This window comes from Hippoglossus stenolepis, chromosome 12 (genome assembly GCF_022539355.2).
Source record: "Hippoglossus stenolepis isolate QCI-W04-F060 chromosome 12, HSTE1.2, whole genome shotgun sequence".
NCBI classification, from domain to species: domain Eukaryota; kingdom Metazoa; phylum Chordata; class Actinopteri; order Pleuronectiformes; family Pleuronectidae; genus Hippoglossus; species Hippoglossus stenolepis.
Genome location: NC_061494.1, coordinates 8,585,892 through 8,609,930, shown reverse-complemented (window position 1 = coordinate 8,609,930; position 24,039 = coordinate 8,585,892). Strand labels below are relative to the sequence as shown.

Sequence of the window (24,039 nt, the reverse complement as noted above, 5' to 3'; positions counted from 1 at the left end):
TATTCTTGGCTAGATGCAGAAAATAAAGTATCAGACAGGAATCATTGAGCTGTTAAGACATTTCACTCTTTCAGTCTCATACATGACTGTGATCTGAGGTCATTCTTTTTGTATTGATCATCTCGATATCCTTACATTTCATGGTGAATCCATTAGATATTGTGGTAATTTAATTTGGAAGCAGAGGATTGCATTTTCATCATCGTTATGTCATAGTCATTATAACTAGAGCGACATGTGTACCTCCTTGGTGAGGTAATTACACATCATTGAAGGAGCTTGATGTTGATTGCTGTATTAATTGCTGCTTTTTCTTTCAATGTTTAGCCTGCCAACATCATGTTTGGACAGGATAGAGCAGTGAAGGTGGAGACTTTGGTCTGGTCACTGCTGATGATATCGGCAGTGAAAATCCAATGGAGAGAACTAACAAATCAGAACCTTTTCTTACATAGCTCCAGACAAGTGAGATGCCTTTGATTTTCCTGTATTATTGGTTTAAAATGCATCCAATGCTCCCATCTGTACTAATTCTGTGATACAACACATCCCTCATAAAACACAAGCTTACATCCAAATTCAGTAATTGTATTTCCACTACTGAGTCAGTAATGTTTGAGATCAGATCTCTGTGGTGGCTGATGGTTATGCATGATAGATAAGAATCTAATCTAAACATCTAATGTGTCCAAAGCACACACACACATTATGGTATTTCTATATCCCACCTGTCTCATCCCGTCTTCAGATGCCGATTAATAACTGTTCTATCGAGACAGTTAATTTGCTTCACCAGAGCTCGCTGTCACCTGTCTTCACTGGAGGCGGTAAAGAATTGTGACATAAAAGAAAAGTATACATCTAAATTTCAAGCTCCTGTTTACTGTCGAATTTACTCTCATTTACAAGCCATCATATAGACAACAGAGACAAAAAAACCCAGTATGATAAAATACAACAGGTCCAGATAGAGAACAAAATTATAAATATATATAGATTAGATGAATGTACAAATCAAAGAAAATATAATGCAAGTATTTCAACAATGTTATAATATACATTTCAGTTTTTCACTTTGCACTGGAGGATTAATAAATACATAAATAATGAATGCTCTTCTCTCATGTCACGGAAAAAATATAAAGGAAGCAAAATAGAATGTTTTTAATGTGCATCCTAAAATAAAGTGTTCAAATTTAGAAATAAATGTAATAAAAGTATGAATTTTTGTTCCACTTTTTTCTTTTTGTTAAAAAAATATTTGCTCATCGAAATTCATAGATTTGAAGTTAGCCAAGAGGTAAATCATGAGATGATTTACCACGAATGCAAAAGGTCCTCACAATTTCACAATTCTCAGTGATTCATCAGTTATAGGTCCGGATCAGATAGGACAGCATCAGGGTCTTTGTCACGGCCCACCTACTGGTTGGTGTATACAGTAAACATCCTGTCTGTCTAGACCAATGCTACACAAACATTTCAACCTCTGACCCCCAAAGAAAAGGTGCCCAGAGTCTCGGGACCCCATTCTGAAGTTGGTTGAAGCATGTTCTTTGTTTTTATTTTTAGTTTACAATTATAGCCTAAAATTTACATTTTCAAATTGTTTCTGAAATCATCTTGTCATTAGGCCTTAAATATTAGAGGCCTGTAGAGTGAATTTACACACATACTATGCGTTTTCCTTTGAATTCTCATTCATCATTATATAAGGAGATTAAGATGAGTCCAGGTGCAAACAGTTACAGCTTTACACATTCAAAATTAGGTGAAGACAGCAATAGGAAACTATTTAAAGCAGTTTGAAGATTGCCGCGGAAATTAAATTTATATTATAGGCCAAAATTTAAAATAAAAATTGTTACAAATGAAAAAGAGAAAAATAAATAAAATATTTTAAAATAGAATCAAAATAGTCAGAAGTAGTGAGTCAGTTACTTATGAAATAACTTGTTAATATAAATGCAATATCTTAATACTGTGTTGTTATTTTACTACACAAGCAGGGAGGACATCTATGACGGAAGGTGGACATATTCGCCTTCGGTTTGATATACTTGACTCCTCTGGAGAAAAATGTCTATACTGGCCATGAAAGAGGGAAGGTGAGTGAAATCAATGTCCGAATATTATTATTAAAGTGTCACCAGATAAAATCATGACACAGGCCAATGTCAGTGCTTAGAGCTTTAATGTTGATCTTATTTATCTTTCCTGCTTTTATTTGCAATGATCAACAGATAATTATTATTTGAATTATCACGATATCCGAAGTTTGGTAACTTACCCATTCATTCTTTTATCACTGCATAAACCAGGTTTTGGAGATGCCAGAAATCAGAAGTTCCCCAGAGAGTTTCCACTTTCTCAAGAGGTAAATATCCATATTTCATTTTTATCTAACTTCTTCTTTCATCACATGAAGAAGCAGTGTTTCCCTAAGTGTGTCAGTTAGCCATGATGGTCAGCAGCAGAGCAGCAGAGGCTGACATATAATATGATGACAGTAATGTAAAATATCAAACAGCACACACAACAGTGTTATGAAGATTTTAGAAATGCTGCAGCATGACAGAATTTCTTGGTTGAACAACTGTAATTAAAAGCTTTTACTTTTGCCGTTTGTTTGTTTTTCTCCAGGAACAAATAGCCAAGTCAATGCTGTGTAAAGGCAAAACAACGAGCTGAAGCAAGTGCTCTAAAGGCAGAGCTGGAAAAGTTGGCTCATTCTCAGCCCTCAAAAGAAGCAGACATCGGCAAAATGTAACAGTCTGACAGTCACACACGCAGGAGGTTATAAACATCTGTCTCCTCTGATTATACATTTTGATGTTTTATGATTTTTGGCAAACAGTTGATGGCTTTTATTGTGCTTTAACCTGAGATCTGTAGCCTACAAACAGCTGCACTCTTCCCACACACACACACACACACACACACACACACACACAAACAGACCGGTTGAATGCACTTATTGTAAGTAGCTTTGGATAAAAGCGTCCAGCTAAATGAAATGTAATGTAATGTAATCTCACATAGCTATGACAATGGGTGGCTGATTTTGGGTTATTAATGAGTAGGGCTTTCAATAAATACAAACAGTAGCATGAATAAACAAATCAATTTATCATGACCCTGGAAAAGTTATCATGTGACGCCCATTGGGGCAGGATCTCTCAGAAAGGCGCGCAGGCTCTGGTCATCTCACGCCTAGACTATTGTAACTCCTCCTGGCAGGTCTACCTGCTAGCACCATCCGACCTCTGCAGCTCATCAGAATGCAGCAGCACGGTACAGTCTTTAGCCTAGAATTCACTCACACTACTCAGCTCCTCCGCTCCCTTCTGGTTACCATTGGCTGCCGTATCCCGTTTCAAAACATTAGTACTTGCGTGCCGTGCTGCGAACGGATGCGGGTCAGTCCCACATCAGGACATGGTCAAGCGTTACACCCCAGCCCATTCCGCCCGCTCTGCATCTGCCAATCGACTTGCTGCTCCCTCACTGCGAGCTAAACACTCAACAAATCACGACTGTTTGCTGTCACAAACAGAATGGTGAAATGAGCTCCCAAATGACATCAGGACATGAAAGAAGTCTATCATCTTCATGCAAACTAAAAACACACCTCTTCCCATTCTGCATGAATAAAAGTTTAAACTAGACAGTAGCACTTAAATGGTACTTACTTGTAAGCACTTTGTGGTTTGGCTTTCTTGAAAAATACTTTCTTGATTCTTGTTACGGGTTTGTACCCTCAAGGTTGGAATGCACTTATTGTAAGTAAACTTTGGATAAAACTTCAGCTAAATGAAATGTAATGTAATGTAATCAAGTAAACCTTTTATTCAATAATGGAAATGTCTTCTATGTTATGTAAAAGTGTTTTAAATCATTACAGCCATTGCTTTGTAGTGATTCTTATCATAAGGAAATAAAATTTGTTTCTGTCTATCTGCTATCATGATTGTAGGAGCCATAAAATATATTAAGTTAAGAAAAGAATATTATTATTTTGAATTTATGTGATACAATCATGTGATGTAATACATTTTCACAGATTTCCAGTGATTTTTTGATTAGTGTGTCATGTAGAATATTGGGCGGACCTCAGCCTCTCAGCGACAGATTTGTTTCTTGAAGTATTAAATGGTTATATAAGTTTTAACTTTGCATGTAGACAACTTGACGAAAGCCTTCTCACAGGCGACTACATTGCACTAAGTAAAACATTAGTTTATTTTTAAACACAAGGCCAAAAAAACAAGTGATTAAGAGAAGGATACAGATGTGGAACAATACCCAGAAACCAGAAATTTACCACTCATGAGGTTTTTCATTTACCTTAAGTTAGGACTTGTTTTCCTTACGGACAAAGAGCATGATTCTGAAAGTCATGACATTTAAGTAGGTAAGGTTCAGGGTTAGGGTAAGGGCAGGTAATAGGAGTCAATAATGAGTATTACTCATGTTGTGGGGACCAAAATCTTTTTACAGTCAGCTTGTAAGGGACTTGTCTTCCTAATTAGGACAAAGCATATCCCATAACAAAAATTTACCAATTTAAGATGAACGTGTTCAATGTTAGGTTGGGTTTTGGTTAAACAGAAGTAGTAACTATGGTTATGGTAAGTGTCCAGGAAGTCAATGTAATGTCCTCAGAAGGTATGGAGACATTACTTTGTGTGTGTGTGTCCAACTTGGAATATTACCATGTGGATGCAATGAATGCAGTTGCAAGATGGTTTGTAGTTGAAACTTGGATACAGTGATCCACAGCTGCAGACAGCCTGTCAGGACTTTACAGAGACACATCACTGGAATGAGGTCGTTTGTTCTGTGTGAACAGTCAACTTGACCAGTTAACCTCCCAGTGAAGTTGGGTGATTAAGCGGACAGCCCTAACAGCAAAGTTACTCTACCACAGAATCACCTTTTGGAGTCAGAGCCTCGACCTTAACAGAGCAGAGCGATGTGAAATGACATCGGAACTATTCTGTAGGAAGAATGATCAACAAAATCCTCTGATCACTGTGCAGGTCTGATCCACAGCTAGAGAAAGACCTTTTTTGTTTGATGTTGTTGCTGCTAATGGTGGTTTTCACCCAGTCACTAGGGGTTCACTTATGTTTTCACCAGCAGTGTGAATATTTAAGGGATGTATTCAACAAAGACCAAATTAATCTCGAAAACCTGAGGTCATATTATTTTATTGTCACTGATGTTCACAGCAGGACTCACCACATGGGGGCAGTCTAATGTTTCCTAAAGTGTTTTGATAAAGGAAATGTTATTACAAGCAAGAATATATCAGAAATACTTGCAGAAAATATACACTGTTGTGTTTTTACATTGTTATCATTACATGCATTTAGTTAGCGCTTTTATCCAGCGACTTCAATTAGTACATTCAACATCTGAAGGGCCAGTCGGGTTCAGCATCTTGCCCAGAAGGCATGGGCTGGAATTGAACCCGAGATCAGAGGGTTGAGGCCTCGCTGCAAATGCCGCAACCTGTCAGTAGGCCCCATCTCAGTATAACCCAAGCGCCAAGCACAGTTACAGTAAGCAGCCCCAGACTTGACCTGCCAACACCCAGCACCACAGGCGTATACGTCAGGATGACCTGCCCGGGGCACCCTTCCTCCAGTTTCATGACTCCCTCAAGCAGGTCAGACCACTCCAGACCAGAGTGGAACATTTTCTAGCCAAAATCCCCCAATATCAAATGGGTGAGGACATTGAGAACTATTTATTCATTTTAGACGTATTGCCAAAACCTGGAAATGGCCAGAGAATGAGTGGAGCATGTCGACTGGTTTCCTCTGTTGTCTGGGAAGGCACTGGAGGCCTACACTGCGATGGATGAGGAGAAAGCCCACTGCTATGCACTGACCTCAAAAGCAGCACTGCTGATGAAGTTTGACATCTCACCAGAGACTTACCGGCAGCAGTTCAGGTCAATTTCTGTGCCCTGGTGACCTGAGCAGCACACCCAGGAGCAGATGGGGAAGCCATCATCCTGGGTGCTTCTCCATGTACTCCCTTTGAGGTGAGGACCTGGGTGAAGGAGCATGAGCCAGTGGAGAGGACTCACAGCTTCTGCCAAACTGGCTCTTCAGTACATCAATACCCGGAGGAGGATAGCCACACCCCCAGAGTGCAGCCCCCCGTCTACTGGTCCAACCGCCTCATCCCAGGTTTACAAGAAGAGAGACTGACCAGGAGTTTCGAGAGTAACACCGGCACCACAGCAAACCAACGACCATCTAGTAGGACTTTGTTTGTTTCTATTGCCAGCAACCAGGCCACAAAGCTTCTGTGTCCCATACATAAAGCTAAGGTCACAGGCGCTTGCTATGCACCCGGCCTGAGCTTGACCCACGGAGATAAAGAAGCTAGGTTCAACGTTATAAATCATGACTGTCAATGGGTAGCAGGATATTGTGGGCCCCCTTGTGAAAAGCAGTGGTGGCCATCCAATATATTTTAGTAGTGTGTGACTATGCCCGGCCATTTCCCAGAAGAAGCCTTTCCCTGCACACTATCTGCTCCCGCAGTTTTTGCATGCTCTGGTACAACTGGTTTCCAGAGTTGGAATTCCAGATGAGATCTGGACAGACCAGGGACCAATTTCACCTCAGGCTGATGCAGCTCTTTCACAAACAACTAGGCATCTCTGCAATTAAGACCACACCTTACCATCCCACAGACAGATGGGCTGGTGGAAGGTTTAATCAGACACTGAAGAGGATGCTACAGAAGTTTGTGAATGACACTATTAACGGGAACTGGGACAAATATCTTAATTCCTACTTTTGCCTATCGAAGTTCCCAGGCTTCAACCATTGGACCTGCTCCGGAAGGCTGCAGCCCCTTCCTCCACTCCAAGTGACAGAGGGGTGGTGCAGTTTGTGCTGGAAATGAGAGAGCGATTGTCTAGATACAAAAGAGGAGGCTGAAGTTAATCACGTGAGGCTCAAAAGAGCCAAAAGACCTGGCCATGACCAACAGGCTCATTACGGGAGTTCCAGCCTGGGCAAAGATTCTGCTACTTCTTCCTTCCTCAAACAGCAAGCTCTTGGCAAGTGGCAGGCCCTACACCATCACCGGAAGGTGGGACCTGTCACCTATGAGGGTTCACCACCCAGAAAAAGTGACAGAAGTATCATGTGAACCTACTGAAGGAGTGGGCGTCAGTCCGAGGCTCCAGGGAGGGTTCTATTGGTAAGAGAGGTGGGCATAGAGGGAGGAAGGAGATGGGTCGGAGATTTGCTGATACTACCAGGCCTTCACTGGCTGGTATCTTCCAGGAAATTATACTGCACAGCTCCTCCAGGTCTTCAAGAAGTTCCTTCCCTCTTTGCTGCTACCCGGAAGAACCACTTTGTGTGAGCATGTGATTTCACTTAAAGGATGAGCGACCAATTCGCCCAGCGTCCCTACCGTGTCCCACAACAGTTAGGGCATAGACTACAGCAGGAGGTGGAGGAATGCTTAAACTCGGGTGATTGAGCCTTCCCACTCAGAGTGGTGCAGTCCAGTGTTGATAGTATTCAAGAAGGATGGATCTCTCCCATATACGTGACTTCGGAAATAACTCCATCTCAGAGTTTGATGCTACCCCATGCCCAATTGATGACTGGAGAAGATCGGGTCTGCCAAATACATCACCACTCTTGACCTGTGCGGATACTGGCAGTGCCACTAGATGAGTCAGTCGTCCATACACAGCATTCCGAACATCAACTGGATTTTCCAGTTCACAGTGATATGCCGTTTGGACTACACTTGGAGCATAGCCACAGCAAAGACTAATGGACAGAGTCCTCCAGGGTTGTGATTATTGCAGCTCGGCTTACCTTGATGATGTGGTCATCTTCAGCAACACCTGGGAGGAACATCTACATCACCTGTCGGCTAGTTCTGGAAAAAATCAAAAGGCAGGGCTGACACTCAATCCGTCCAAGTGTAATTGGGCACAGAGGAACCACGGTACCTAGAAATTTTTAACTGGGAAAGAGGAGAGGTGCGACCACAAGTGAGATAAGGTGGAAGCTATCCGAGACTGCCCTCGACCTTGTACCAAAGAGTACAATCCTTCACCAGTTGGTTGGCTGAATACAAATTGGTCTCACACATCTTTTAAAACTACTACAAGTCATTTTTAAGTTACATTCTTAAGTTACATTAGTCTATGCTAATACATACGATCAAAGAATTGTCCTCGTGTGATGAAAGAAGACATTTTATTAAGTTTGTTAATTGTTAAGTTATGATATTTTCCTTCTGTATTTTTTATCATTTATGTTTTATTTGAACAATGTATTATTATACTTCTCATCTTTCATTTATATTTTTCAAATATACTTTGTTGTGATGCCTAAAGTTTATATTTGTATTATGTATTGGTTTTATTATTCATGGTTTATTATGCCTGTTTATTATTATACCGAGAGTATCATATTTCCTTTGTCCCAGTGTTTGTAAACTATTCAATGTTGAATAAAGTACAAAAACAAAAAAACTGATGAATGTGAATAGTGTTCATCCGGGAAATCGAAACTCTGCACAGTGAGCTGAAACGAAAGAGGAAGTGCATGTGTACGCAGAGCAGTGAGAGTTGAACACCGGTGAAGAAGACCGAGAGAAACGTTAACATTTGTGCTTTGTTTGCAATGTTTTTAACGGAATTTAGATTGAATTTCGACGCTGCGTCGATAATGGCAACTGTAAGCTTCGTGGCTGAGCTAAGCAGTATGCACAGAGAACAGGCTCCGAGGTGATTTTGAAGAGGTGAGCTCCGGGGACCCGACCATGAAGACGTAAGTTTATACACACGTGTTAGATTAAATCATGACACTATTAGAATATCCACGACTTTAAATATACAGCTGCAGGGTTGTCCCAGGTTTTTACTTACAGTTTCCGTCATGTAGAATTCAGGTCATCTGGGACACCTCAGCTGTCTGTTTATCTCCGTTCAACACTAAATCTAGTCAGCAGGACTTTTACTATAAGGTAGAATGGACATCACATGGCTGAAATCCATGGCTCATGGGGGTCATGTCACAGAAGTGTCAATCAGAACAAAGACCTCCTGAAGAGATGTAACATATGATACGGCAGTTGTCAGACAGGGTAAATGGTAAATACAGTCACCAGCCCTGTCTGTTTAAACTTATATCTAGCACATGATCAGTAGCTCTCCAGGACAGAGATGATCCCAAAGTACAGAAGAGTCTGTCCTGTGGTGGCAGCCATATGTTTCATGAAACATGTGAAGAAGACAATATGCTGATCGATGATGATGATGATAGTCTCTCACCTGCCCCACGACTGTTTGTTCCCTGGGGGCGCCCAGATAGAATGTTTTAGATTAATTGTATAGTTTATTTATTTAAACTAGGTTCTTTATGAAATAAATATGACTTTTAGATGTTATGTAATTCATGACATTTCCATGAATAATATACATTTTGTCATTCATTTTCTCAGTAATTTTCATAATGCCTAAAAATTGGTAGTATTTAGCTTGTCATGCATAAAAAAGCAAGGTGGTTTCGCTTTTTTTAACAGCATGATACAAGTGTCCCCAGATTATCAAATTCGAGCGGGAATTTTAACATTGGCTCAAGGCACCAAAACTGTGGTATGTCTCCTCTGGTATATCGCCATTCTTTCTTGGTGTGGTTAGAAAACTTCTCAGGAATACAGAAATGTATAATATGTTGATCTAATGTGTAAAACAAATATCAGAATAAGTCATAGAAGTCAATATTGCAAATTCACACTATATTGTTTGCATTAATGTGTCCTTTAATTGCAACAGAAATAGTCTGCTCACTGCCTCTGGAATGTAACATCTTTTGTTGTAGTCAGCAGTGAAGAGTGATCAGGTACATGTGATAGAGTTGCACAAAAAGAAGAGTTCAAGTACCTCAAACTTTAGCTGTTTGAATTAAGGATGCAGGACTATGTTTTCGTTTGCCTCAGCGCATTGTTACACTTTCAGCTTTTAGGCGTAAGCGTAACTGAACTCTATTTTCTTTGAGTATGTGAAGAACTCACAGTTGTCACAACAAAGACAATGAGTTCAAATAGTAATTCTAGAGGCAGGGAAGTGGTATCATGTGTACATTTACGCTAATTTAAACGACTTTCCCACCCCACTAATGCCTTCTCAGGTCAACTTTACTGTCTGACAAAGATTTGACAATTTCTCCATGGGTCACCCAGAGGGTATCCTGCAACGGTGAGGTGTATCGAAGGTGTGGGAGGAAGCTGAGGCAGCCAAATAATGCTGCTGAACATGCCCTTAGAGGCTTGTTGGAGAAGCAACCTGCCAGGTGAGTATATCACAGTGGCAATTCATGGTTTTCATTTGATGTGTCATTAATGTGAAGTGCTACTTGTTCATTGCAGCAATGTGGTAAATAACCAGAGTGTGAATGACAACAGCTTTGAAGAGACAAATTTCAAAGGAATTCTCAACCACTACTGTCAGAAAAAAGCCTCGCCCATAATTACATCATGAAGTGAATAGAAGCGGTGGAGGCCACATAGTTTCCAGGTAGTACAACTAAACCTACCTCTGTACGCTGAATATACACAACTGAACTGTATATAAAGATGGACAACTTCTCCACTTCCTCCTAGAAAAATTAAGCCCCAAATATCCCAGATAGGGAGCTGCTGCCATCTGGTGATTTTTGACGTTTTAAAGAGGAGCAGCCTGCATGTAAGTGATCATGGTGTGGAGCTGCTGTTTCAAAGTTCCACTGATACACAACAAGGTCAATCACAAATCAGTCTCAGTCAATCATGTAGTTTCACCCTGTTTTTAGCATCAAGCAATAATTTAAACCAAACTTACCAAGAAAATGATCCCTTGAACAAACAATCAGTTTGGTAAGAATTACCTAAAATGATGAAACCATCTTTGACAAAAACTATCTGAGTTTTTATTTTGGTCCATGTCCCATCCATTAACATGGAGGAGGCAGGATTTATGAATATATACTGCAGCCTGTCACCAGGGGGCAATAAAAATGATTTGGCTTCACTTTGGGGGAGCAGTCAGGTCTTCCATCTTTATAAACAGTCTATGCTGCCTGCAGATACTGTTTGAAAACTCATGATAGATTCAAGAAAGAACATTTTTGACACATCATGATTAATCTAAATCTAAATATTTCCTCCCTGTCAACGCAGATTCACCTACAAAGTAGTAATCAAAGAGAAGGAGTACCCTGTGGGGGAGGGTAAGACTATCAAGCAAGCCCAACAAAATGCTGCTCAGCAGGCCTGGTCTGCTCTTCAAGAGCAGTCCGACTGGGACAGCAAGGTATTCAATAGTTTCTTCTCTCTGTATTATCAAATATAATAACTAGGAGCCAAGCCAATGGCCCATCTGGCCATGTTAAAGAAAGTGGGGAAAAAATCCTGGATCTGCCCGCCTGGATCAGCTCCAAAAATGTAACGTGTTATTTCCTGGGTTGTGCCCCACCCCTCCACAAAATTTCATGGAAATTGGTTTAGTAGTTTTTGAGTAATCCTGCTGACAGACATCACAGCAAACTGTCGCTGTGATAAAGGCTCATATTAACAGTGGCAACAACCTTTTGAATGAAATGGCAAAATCCAATCGTATATATGTATATATATTGTTATGTCAAACACTTTAGGTTTCCTTGAGGTCCAATGTGTCCGAAGATGACGATCCCCCATGATGTCATCAACTTCAACCTCGACATCAACTTCACTGTAAGCACTTATGGACATTACTAGGAGTACAGATTATGGTTAACTACTGTAACTATTTAGTATTTATATGTACTGAGCACTAAAGTATTACTGAAATATCACCATATACTGAGAATTTACATATACTGAGCACTAAAGTTTTATTGAAATATCACTATATTCTGAGAAATCTGTGCTTATGTCTATCATTGTTTTCTGCTAGGGAACCCATGATGTCGTCATCACAAAGCGAACCAATGAGTACAAGTGACTCCATAGTATTCATGGACTCATCAAACACTCTCAATGATCAGGTCTGTTCTCTCATATAAAAAACTGTTGTTTACACTCATCAGAGTACTATATAAAGAGGGAAAATAGTATTGTCAGAGGAAGAAAGGTTAAATTTCGTCTATGTTGTAGAGACCGACTTTGTGCCACAGGTCGCCATGTGGGTGTCTGCTTTATATTAAAAGCCTTGATCATAAGGCATTTAAGCCAGGTAGTTAGATTTTACTGCAGGTTATAGGTACTAATACTGACTTATAAGTCTGTATTAGTAACTATAGTCTGCTGCCACCACTTTAAAAACTTGTGGCAGCAGATTCAAAGACAAGCTGCGTTTTCATATCAGTGATTTACCCTGTTGATAAATTGAAGGGCTGCCACTCAGCTGAAATATAAAATGAACTAATGAATTGCATGTGTTCTTTTGAACATTTAAATTGTAACACCTTATACATTTGTTGATGCATTGCAGGCGTCCTTAAGGTCAACTGTGTCTGAAAGTGATGCACCAACACCATCATCACTGTAAGTTTCTTCAGTGACTCTGCTATTAAATAGATTGTAGAGCTTCCAGTAAAAGTAAAGCTAAAGGCTGTTAACGTTGTTTTCTTCCAGAGAGTCTGCTGAGCCACAGTCACAAAGCATGGCAACAGTTTCAAATGACTCGGTAACGAACCCAACTAAGGATCAGGTCTGTCTGTTATCGCTCTAAAACTGTATATATAATATACTGTACAGCCTGCATGATAATAATAGTAGTTAGTTAGTTAGTTTTGTCTTTGACAATTTAAGGAAAACTTCCTGTAAATGCAGTGCCAACGACCAATTGAGATCTCACCTTATCAATAGACCATAGTCACACTGTGTCTCATAGCAGAGTCACTGAAGAAACGTACAGTGATGATGGTGTTGGTGTGCATCACTTTCAGACACAGTTGACCTTAAGGACGCCTGCAATGCATCAACAAATGTATAAGGTGTTACAATTTAAATGTTCAAAAGAACACATGCAATTCATTAGTTCATTTTATATATCAGCTGAGTGGCAGCCCTTTAATTTATCAACAGGGTAAATCACTGATATGAAAACGTAGCTTGTCTTTGAATCTGCTGCCACAAGTTTTTAAAGTGGTGGCAGCAGACTATAGTTACTAATACTGACTTATAAGTCAGGCTATAGGTACTAATACAGACTAATACAGTTCATTTTATATTTTCAGCTGGTGGAAGCACTGCTTATAAGTCAAATAAACACAGAGAATCTGACAAACTACTTTCATTTCACAGGTCAATAACTGATCACCAGTTGAAAAGAAAATACATATTTAAAATGTTTCAAGGTTAAACGACCTATTTGGTAGCTCATTAGCTACTATTAGACAACAGCAACTAACGATAGCATTCAACCACTTCCATTAGGGCTGTTTTCTTAGTTAAATATATATGCATCTTTACATTTGGGCTGTAAATAGGATTCTGAGTGTGATGTGACTATAAAATGTGTGGTGAATATGGTCTCTGGCGGGGGCAACATTTATATCATACCTGAGGCTTAAAGCTATTGTATTATGAGGAAGAAAAAAAAATGCATAGATACTTTCATATACAGCCAACGTTTAGATGAACTAGTATTTGACAAATCTACAAATCTGACCACATGCAAAAACATGCTAATGTAAATAAACTTAAATTGGTAGGGACCTCTGAATCGCTGCCTGTGTCTTCCTACATCCTCCTGATTGGCTGGAGAAGAGATGCATATTCCTCTTCATGGTCACAACAAGCCTATGTTAAAACTTTATAGGATTCGCATATTTTTTTATACCCAGTAAGTGACTCTTAATGCACTGACAGTACATCATACAGAGGCTAAATTATTGGTCAAACCACGATAATTATCATCCATCTGGCAAAACTCAGAATCCTCTGACAGACTGTCGCTGTAGCTACTACGACGTGTGGAGGAGGGGACATACACCCGTCCAAAACCATTGATTTTAAATGCATATCTTATATTTACTTTATCCTCTCAGGTTGCTGCTGGAAAAGCGAGGTATGGCGATAGTGAGTAACACACCAACCAAGTCCAGGTAAGACTAAAAGGCAAAGGATTGCCTGATGTACACATTTTATTTTCTAATTAATTGGTGTAGAGTCATGTACAGGACATTACGCATTTTTACTGTATAGTTAAAATTGTAAGCCTCTACAGGTTACATCACAGTTTGATTCCATAAGTCTGGAAAAGGCTATGGTCATGTATCACGAAGTAAGAGAAATACTGCTGAAAGTATATGCCCTCAGTTATCAAGTAGTAAAAGTAAGTTGAGTATGCAACTCTTCGAGTATGATGTACATATTTGTTCAAGTAACTTTTCAGTAACTGATGCACCAGGATTGTTTTCATTAAAAAAGAATTATCAGAAAAGCTCTGCGAGGAAGGTGAAGGCATTATCAGACCCCATCCACCAACATTGTGCGATACTACCACTTGTTGGATGGAGGATACAGGTTACAAGCAGAACAGTTCAGCAGACGGCAGCTCTTCTCAGTAAGTCTCATCCACTAATACGTACTCTTTTGTTACTAAAAATGAATGTGTGACATTGCACCAAATGTTTTTGTTTCCTATCAGGGAATCCGCCATACAGTTCTTCCCAAAGCAAATGGAGTTATGTGGCTCAAAAACACTGAGACACTGAATAAATGAGAGGAATCGAGAACTCTGCCAGACTCCAACAGACGACATGAGAGTCTAACCAGCGCTCAACAAATAGTCAGTGGAGTGAGGTACATTCCCCTCCAAAAACTCATCCACGGGGACCTGAAGGTCAGACAAAGTTCTTCTAATGTGCTTAAATAGCTAGTACAGATTTGTGATTAAATTGTACCGTCAATGTGTTTTGTGTACTTCACTCCCATCCCACACATTCAGGATACATGTGGAGAAAACCCCTGAAGCAAGTCACTTTATTTTACCATATGAAGCTGTTTTTAGAATGAAAATTCCCAGGTTGTGTTTGTCTTTTTATTTTAATGTTGTGCCTGGATTTTTAATTCGTTATATAAGGCTGAGTTCTCAGACCATATTTTATGACACAGTTCAACATTTACACACCAGGTTTTATTCTTGACTAGATGCAGAAAATAAAGAGTATCAGACAGAATCCATTGAGCTGTTAAGACATTTCACTCTTTCGAAGTCTCATACATGACGCAGTCTGAGGTCATTCTTTTGTATTGATCATCTCGATATCCTTACATTTCGCTTGGTAAGATCCATTAGATATTGTGGTAATTTCAATTTAATTTGGAAAGCAAAAAGTTGCATTTCATCATCGTTATATCATCGTCATTATAACTAAATGACTGTATTACCTCCTTGGTAGGTAATTACACATCATTGAAGGAGCTTGATGTTGATTGCTGCTTTCTTTCCAATGGTTAGCCTGCCAACATCATGTTTGGACAGGATGGAGCAGTGAAGATTGGGAACTTTGGTCTAGTCACTGCTGATGATATCGCTTGATGAAAATCCAATGGAGAGAACTAACAAATCAGGAACCTTTTCTTACATGGCTCCCGAACAAGTAAGATGCCTTTGATTTTCCTGTGTGGTTTTAAATGCATCCAATGCTCCCTACATCCTGTACTAATTCTGTGATACAACACATCCCTCATATAAAAGACAAACTTACATCAAATTCAGTAATTGTATTTTCCACACACAGACTGAGTCAGTAATGTTGAGATCAGGTCTCTGTGGTGGCTGATGGTTATGCATGATAGATAAGAATCTAATCTAAACATCTAATGTGTCCAAGCACACACACATTATGGTATTTCTATATCACCTGTCTCATCCCGTCTTCAGATGCCAAATTAATAACTGTTCTATGAGACAGTTAATTTTGGCCTACCAGGGCTACGCTGTCACCTGTATCTTCACTGGAGGCAGTGAGAATTGTGACATAAAGAAAAAGTATACATCTAAATTTTCAAGCTCCTGTTTACTGCTCGAATTTACTCATTTACAAACCATCATACATAGACAACAGAGACAAAAAAGCCCAGTATGATAAAATACAGCAGGTCAGATAGAGAACAAAATTATAAATATATATAGATTAGATGAATCAACAATCAAGAAAATATAATACAATAGTATTTCAACAATGTTATAATATACATTTCAGTTTCACTTTGCACTGGAGGATTAATAAATACATAAATAAAATGAATGCTCTTCTCTCATATCACGGAAAAATATAAGACAAATAGAATGTTTTTAATGCTTACTTCTAAAATAAAGTGTTCAGAATTTAAAAATAAATGTAATAAAAAGTGTAGATTTTTGTTTCACTTTTCTTTTTGTTAAAAATATTTGCTCATGAAATTCATAGATTTGATTGTAGAGTGGCGTCACATGAGATGATTTACCTGAGTAAGGGTCTATCACAATTTCTGGTCTCAGTGATTCATCAGTTATAGGTCCGGATCAGATAGGACAGCATCAGGGTCTTTGTCACGGCCCACCTGCTAGTTGGTGTATACAGTAAACATCCTGTCTGTCTAGACCAATGCTACACAAACATTTCAACCTCTGACCCCCCAGAAAAGGTGCCAGAGTCTGGGACCCCCATTATCCCTGAAGTTGGTTGGAAGCATGTTCTTGTTTTTTATTTTTAGTTACAATTATAGCTAAAATTTACATTTTCAAATTATTTCTGGAAATCATGGTATCATTAGTACTTAAATATTCACGGAGGCCTGTAGAGTGAATTTACACCTTACTATGCGTTTTCCTTTGAATTCTCATTCATCATTATAAGGAGACTAAGATGAGTCCAATTTAAACCAGGTTACAGCTTTACACATTCAAAATTAAATTGAAGACAAACAATAGAAACTATTTAAAGCAGTTTGAAGATTGCACGGAAATTAAATTTATAATATTATACACCGGCCAAAAATTTAAAATAAAAATTATTACAAATGAGAAAGAAAAATGAAATAAAATATTTTAAAATAGAATCAAAATAGTCAGTAGTGAGTCAATTACTTATGAAATAACTTACATTAATATAAATACAATATCACCAATACTGTGTTTCTACAAGCTTAGGGAACATCTATGACCGGAAGGTGAATATTAGCCTTCGGGCTGATATACCCAAACTCCCTCTGGAAAATGTCTACAATATGAAGAGGGGAAGGTGAGTAAATCAATGTCCCGAATATTATTATTAAAGGTATCACAGATAAAATCATGGCACAGGCCAGTAATAAGGTACTTAGAGCTTTAATGTTGATCTTATTTAATCTTTCCCTTACTTTTGTTGCAATGATCAGCAGAAATTATTATTTGAGATTATCACGATATCGAAGTTTGTCTTGCCCATTCATTCTTTTTATCACTGCATAAACCAGGTTTTCGGAGATACCCAGAAATCAGAAGTTTCACAGAGTTTTCCACTTTCTCAAGAGGTAAATATCCATATTCATTTTATCCTACTTCAATGTTTGTCACATGAAAGCAGTGTTTTCTAAGTGTGTGAGTTAGCCATGATGGTCAGCAACAGAGCAGCAGGGGAGGCTGACATATAATATATTAAACAGTAATGTAAAATATCAGCAGCACACACAACAGTGTTATGAGAAGATTTTAGAAATGCTGCAGCATGACAAATTTCTTAGTTGAACAACTGTAATTAAAGCTTTTTACTTCTGCTGTTTGTTTGTTTTCTCAGGAACAAATAATAAGTCAATGCTGTGTAAAGAACAAAACAACGAGAGCTGAAGCAAGTATAAAAGGCAGAGCTGGAAAAGTTGGCTCACATTCTCAGCCTCAAAAAACTGAACATCAGCAAATGTAACCCAGTCTGACAGTCACACACATAGAAGTTATAAACATCTGTCTCCTCTGATTATACATTTGATGTTTTATGATTTTTTGGCAAACAGTTGATAGCTTTTAATATGCTTTAACCTGAGATCTGTAGCCTACAAACAACTCACTCAACTACACACACACACACACACACAAACAGACCGGTTGAATGCACTTATTGTAGTGGCTTTGGATAAAAGCGTCAATAAATGAAATGTAATGTAATGTAATCTCACATAGCTATGACAATGGGTGTGATTTTGGGTTGTGTACATTAGGAGCTTAATAAATACAAACAGTAGCATGAATGAAATATAAAATCAATTTTATCATGACCCACAGAGAATTATCATGTGACGCCCATTGAGGTGGGATCTCTCAGAAGGCGACAGGCTCTGGTCATCTCACGCCTAGACTATTGTAACTCCTCCTGGCAGGTCTGCACCACTGGCACCATCCGACCTCTGCAGCTCATCAGAATGCAGCATACGATGGTCTTTAACCTAAATTCACTCACACTACTCCGCTCCTCTAACTCCCTTCACTTTTTGGTTCACCAGTGGCTGCGTATCACGTTTCAAACATTAGTACTTGCGTGCAGTGCTGCAGACGGATCGGGTCAGTCATCAGGACATGGTCAAGCGTTACACTAGCCCATTCACTTGGCTCTGCATCTGCCAATGGCTTGCTGCCCTCTCTGACTAAACACTCAACAAAATCACGACTGTTGCTGTCCTGGCTCCTGAATGGTGAAATAGAGCTCCCAAATGACATCAGGACCTTAGAAAGTCTATACATCTTCCGCCGCAAACTAAAGCACACCTCTTCGACTATACCTTGAATAAAAGTTTAAACTAACAATTTAGTAGCACTTAAATGGTGCCGCCCCATAGCACTTTGTAGTTTTGGCTTTCTTGAAGAAGAAAGTACTTTCTTGATTCTTATTGTTACGGGTTTGTACCCTCATGGTTGAATGCACTTATTGCTTGTCGCTTTGGATAAGCTTCAGCTAAATGAAATGTAATGTAATGTAATCAAGTGATATTTATTCAATAATGGAAATGTCTTCTATGTTATGTAAAGTGTTTTAAATCATTACAGCCATTTGCTTTGTATTGATTATCATAAAGGAAATAAAATTTGTTTCTGTCTATATGCTATCATGATTGTAGGAGCCATAAATATATTAAGTTAAGAAAGATATTATTATTTTGGTTATGATACAATGTAACGATGTAATACATTTTCACAGATTTCAGATTTTTGATTAGTGTGTCATACAGAATATTGGGCGGACCTCGGCCTCTCAGTCGACAACGTTTGTTTTTTCTTGGTAGCAAATGGTTATACTCGAAGTTTTAACTTTGCACATGCCAGACAACTTGACGGCCTTCTCACAGGCGGCATACGCTGCACTAAGTAAACATTATTTTTATTTTTAAACACAGGCCAAAAAAGAAACAAGTGATTAAAGAAGGATACAGATGTGGAGACAATGCACCCAGAAACCAGAAATTTACCCTCATGAGGTTTTTCATTTACCTTAAGTTGGGACTTGTTTTTACTTCCACGAGGACAGAGGCATGATTACGAAAGTCATGACATTTTAAGTAAGGTAAGGTTCAGGGTTAGGGTAGGGAGCAGGTGTGGGTGTGGTATTACTCATGTTGTAGAGACCTAAATCTTTTTACTGATCAGCTTATAGGACTTGTCTTCCTGAGTGGGACAAAAGCATATCCCATAACGAAAGTAGTTAATTTTAAGATGAAGACATGTTTAATGTTAGGTTAAGGTTTTGGTTAAGTAGTAGTAACTATGGTTATGGTAAGTGTCAGGAAGTCAATGTAATGTCCTCAGAAGGTATGGAGACATTACTTTGTGTGTGTGTGTCCAACCTGGAATATTACCGTATGGATACAGTGAGTGCAGTTGCAAGATGGTTTATGTGGCGTTGAAACTTGGATACAGTGATCCACAGCTGCAGACAGCCTGTCAGGTTTCTAGAGACACATCCCACTGGAATGAGGGGTCGTTTGTTCTGTGCCATGAACAGTCAACTACGGCCAGTTAACACTCAGGCGGAAGTTGGGTGATGCAGCAGGACATAGCCCTTACAACCAAGTTACTCTACCACAGAATCACCTTTTGGAGTCAGAGCCTCGACCTTAGCTAGAGCAGAGACAATGTGAAATGACATCCAGACTGTTACCCTTAGGAAGGGCCAGTCCCAATAGTCCTCCTGATCACTGTGCCCAGGTCTGATCCACAGCTAGAGAAAGACCTTTTTTGTTTGATGTTATTTGCTACCAATGGTGGTTTCACCAGTCACTGAGGTTCACTTATATTTTCACCAGCAGTGTGAATATTTAAGGGATGTATTCAACAAAGACAATTTAATCTCGAAAACCACGGGGTATATTATTTTATTATGCTGATGTTGTTAGGACTCACCATGAGGCAGTCTAATGTTTCCTAAAGTGTTTTGAAGTAAAGTATTGTACAAGCAAGAATATATCAGAAATACTTGTAAAATATACTGTTGTGTTTTTACATTACATTATCACATTACATGCATTTTAGTTGGCGCTTTTATCGTGACTTCCAATTAATCATTGTATCTATGAAGAGACCAGTCGGAGTTCAGCATCTTGCCCAAGAAGGCATGGGCTGGGAATTGAACAGATCAGAGGGTTGAGACTTGCTGCAAGTACACATAGCCACCTGTCAGTAGGCCCCATCTCATTATACTTAAGCACTTCAAGCACAGTTACAGTAGCAGCCCCCAGACTTGACCTGCCAGCACCAGCGCCCGTATACGTCAGGATGACTGCCAGAGGCACCCTTCCCCTCCCAGTTTCATGGCTCCTGTGAGTCAGACCACTCCAGACCAAGTGGAGACATTTTTCTGAGCCAAAAATCACAATATCAAATGGTGAGACATTGAACTATTTATTCACGTTTTGAGCGTATTGCCCAAAACCTGGAAATGGCCAGAGAATGAAGTGGGCATATGACTCGTTCCTCTGGCCATCAGGAAGGCACTGAAGCCCTACACTGCGATGGATGAGAAAAGCCCCTGCTATACTGACCTCAAGCTGTAGCACTGCTGATGAAGTTTGACATCTCACCAGAGACTTACGGCAGCAGTTCAGTCCAATTTCTGTGCCCCTGTGGTGACCTGAGCAGCACACCAAGGAGCAGATGGGGAAGCCATCGTCCTGGGCAACTTCCTCTATTCTCCCTTTAGAGGTGAGGACCTGGGTGAAGGAGCATGAGCCAGTGGAGGGACTTGCAGCTGCCAAACTGGCTCTTCAGTACATCAATACCCGGAGAGGGAGGACCCGCCACACACCCCAAAGTCACGGCCCCGTCTACTGGTCCAGCCGCCTCATCCCAGGTTTACGAGAAGCTGACCAGGAGTTTCGAGGTAACACCGGCACCACAGCAAACCAACGACCATCTGGTAAAGTTTGTTTATTTCTATTGCCAACACTTTGGCAGCCAGGCCACAAGCTTCTGTGTCCCATACGCAAAGCTAAGGTCACAGGCGCTGCTATACTTGACCTGAAGAGCTTGACCCATGGGAATAAAGAAGCTAGAGTTCAACGTTATAAATCTGTGACTGTCAATGGGTGTAGGATATTGTAGGCCCCCTTGTGAAAAGCAGTGTTAGCCATCAATATATTTTTAGTAGTGTGTGACTATGCCAGCCATTTCCCAGAGGCCTTTCCCTGCACTATCACTGCTCCATGATTTTGTCTCTGTTCGCTGGTTTCCCAGTTGGAATTCCAGATGAGATCTTGTGAATAAGTTAATTTCACCTCCAGGCTGATGCAGCTCTTTCACAAACAACTAGGCATCTCTACAGTCAAGACCACACATACATCCACAGACCCAGGAGTAGGCTGGGTGAGAGGTTTAATCAGGCACTGAAGAGGATGCTACAGAAGTTTAGCGAATGACACTGTAGAGACTGGGACCGATGGCTGCCATTCCTACTTTTTGCCTATCAGAAGTTCCCACAGGCTTCAGCAATGGACCTGCTCCGGAAAGGCTGGAGGCCCCTTATCCTCCAAGTGACAGGGTGGTGCAGTTTGTGCTGAAATGAGGAACGATGTCCTAGATCCAGGGTCACTAACAGGCGGACCACGGTCCGAGTCGGACAGAAACAAATCCCATGCGGACCCGGACCTACAGCCAAAACAGAAGGTTATGAGATTTAAAACCTGACAGGGCGCTTCTATTGTAACCGGCGCAGCTTTGTAGTCTTTGGCGGTAGTGGTTGCTTGGATGAGGAAAGGCACAGACCAATTGCATGCGAGTTAAGCCATCCCATGTGATACTACTCAGCCAATCAAGTCTCTGTGCATTCAGGCAGTAAACATTGCGACTCAGTGTGCAGACAGATGAGAGTTAGGGCAAATTACACATGAAAGACAGTAGAAGAAAAAGAAAGATGAGATACAGGTAGAGAAAACAAAGGGAGATACAGATAGAGTGAGACGGAGAAAGGGAGATACAGATGAGTGAGACGGAGAAAGTTGAGAAACAGATGAGTGAGACCACAAGAAAGGGAGAGAAACAGAGGGAGTGAGGCGGAGAAAGGGAGAGAAACAGAGAGTGAGACAGAGAAAGGGAGAGAAACAGAGGAGTAGAGACGGAGAAAAGGGAGGAAAACAGACGAACAAAGTGAAATTAGGATAAGGGAAGAAAGTGATTATAAAACTGTTCAATTGTTAAGATGTATTGAATTTATTATCTGTAAAATTGGTTGAGACTTTTGAGTCAAGATGTGAAACAGAAAAGGGAAATTCAAAACTTGCTCCACATTTATTTTATTTTCTGAGGTTAAGCCCTTTATTTGAACATGCCTGATTTTCACATTTTGATTTATTTTCTCTTATTTTGAAATGCAACCCTACTTTTATTTAGTTAATGAGAGAACATTATACATATCTGCAATCATACATATACCTTCAATTCTATGTTACGTGACAATAAATATTGTCAAAAGTTTTAGATCATGCTGAATTCATTTGATTTGACAGTCAGGTATTTATTACATGCAGATGTTGATACAACTACTAGGCTACTTAAATATATCACACTAAATAGTTAGACATTAAGATCTTCGGACCTTTGCTTTAGAAATTTTTCTTTAACTTTGGACCTCTTTTTACATTTTTGGTTAGAATACCCTGGTCTATGTGTACATATACTATCAAAGAATTGTCTTGTATGTGTGATGAAAAGAAGAAATTGTATTAATTGCCTACCTCATTAAGATTGTATATTTTCCTTATGTATTTTTCATCATTTATGTTTATTTGAACAATATTATTATACTTCTCATCTTTCGTTTCATTTTCTTGACATCATATATGCATTTCATTCTGATGCCTAAAGTTTATATTTGTATTATTAAGTATTGGTTTTATTATTCATTAGTTTCTTTTGCCTGTTTATTATTATACCGAGTATCATATTTCCTTTGTCCCAGTGTTTGTAAACTATTCAATGTTGAATAAAAGTACAAGAAACAAAAAAAGAAACGTGAATAGTGTTCATCCGGGAAATCGAAACTCTGCACAGTGAGCTGAGCAGAGAGAGAGTGCATATGCACAGAGCAGTGAGTTGAACACCAGTGAGAAGACCGAGAGAAACACGTTCACCTTCGTGCTTTGTTTGCTATGTTTTTTAACGGAATTTAGATTGAATTTCGACCGCTGCGTCGATAGCCAGCGGCTGTAAACTACATGGATGAGCTAATCAATTACGCACGGAAAACAGGCTCCGAGGTGATTTTGAAGAGGTAGGCTCCGAGGACCCGACCATGAGAAGACGTAAGTTTATACACGTGTTAGATTAAATCATGACACTATTAGAATATCACGACTTTAAATATACAGCTGCAGGGTTGTCCCAGTTTTTACTTACAGTTCAAATCATGTCAGAGGGAATTCAGGTCATCTGGGACACCTCAGCTGTCTGTTTATCTCCCGTTCCAACTAAATCTAGTCAGCAGGACTTTTTACTATAAGGTAGAATGGACATCACATGGCTGAAATCACATGACTTCATGGGGTCATGTCACAGAAAGAGGTCAATCAGAA

The 24,039-nt window shown here is 39.6% G+C and overlaps 1 protein-coding gene across 8 annotated transcripts in view; it reads left to right on the top strand.

Moving 5' to 3' along the window:
- The window catches only part of LOC118118665 (interferon-induced, double-stranded RNA-activated protein kinase-like), a 74,234-nt gene that overhangs the window by 22,945 nt on the left and 27,250 nt on the right, over window positions 1–24,039 (top strand). The window contains exon 4 of one of the 8 annotated variants that reach the window (XM_047342169.1): window positions 11,218–11,350. The exons of the other annotated variants lie outside the window; for them this stretch is intronic. Within the exon in view, the coding sequence (XP_047198125.1) occupies window positions 11,218–11,350 (133 nt within the window). The remainder of the gene's footprint in view (window positions 1–11,217; window positions 11,351–24,039) is intronic. 8 annotated transcript variants of the gene reach the window in all.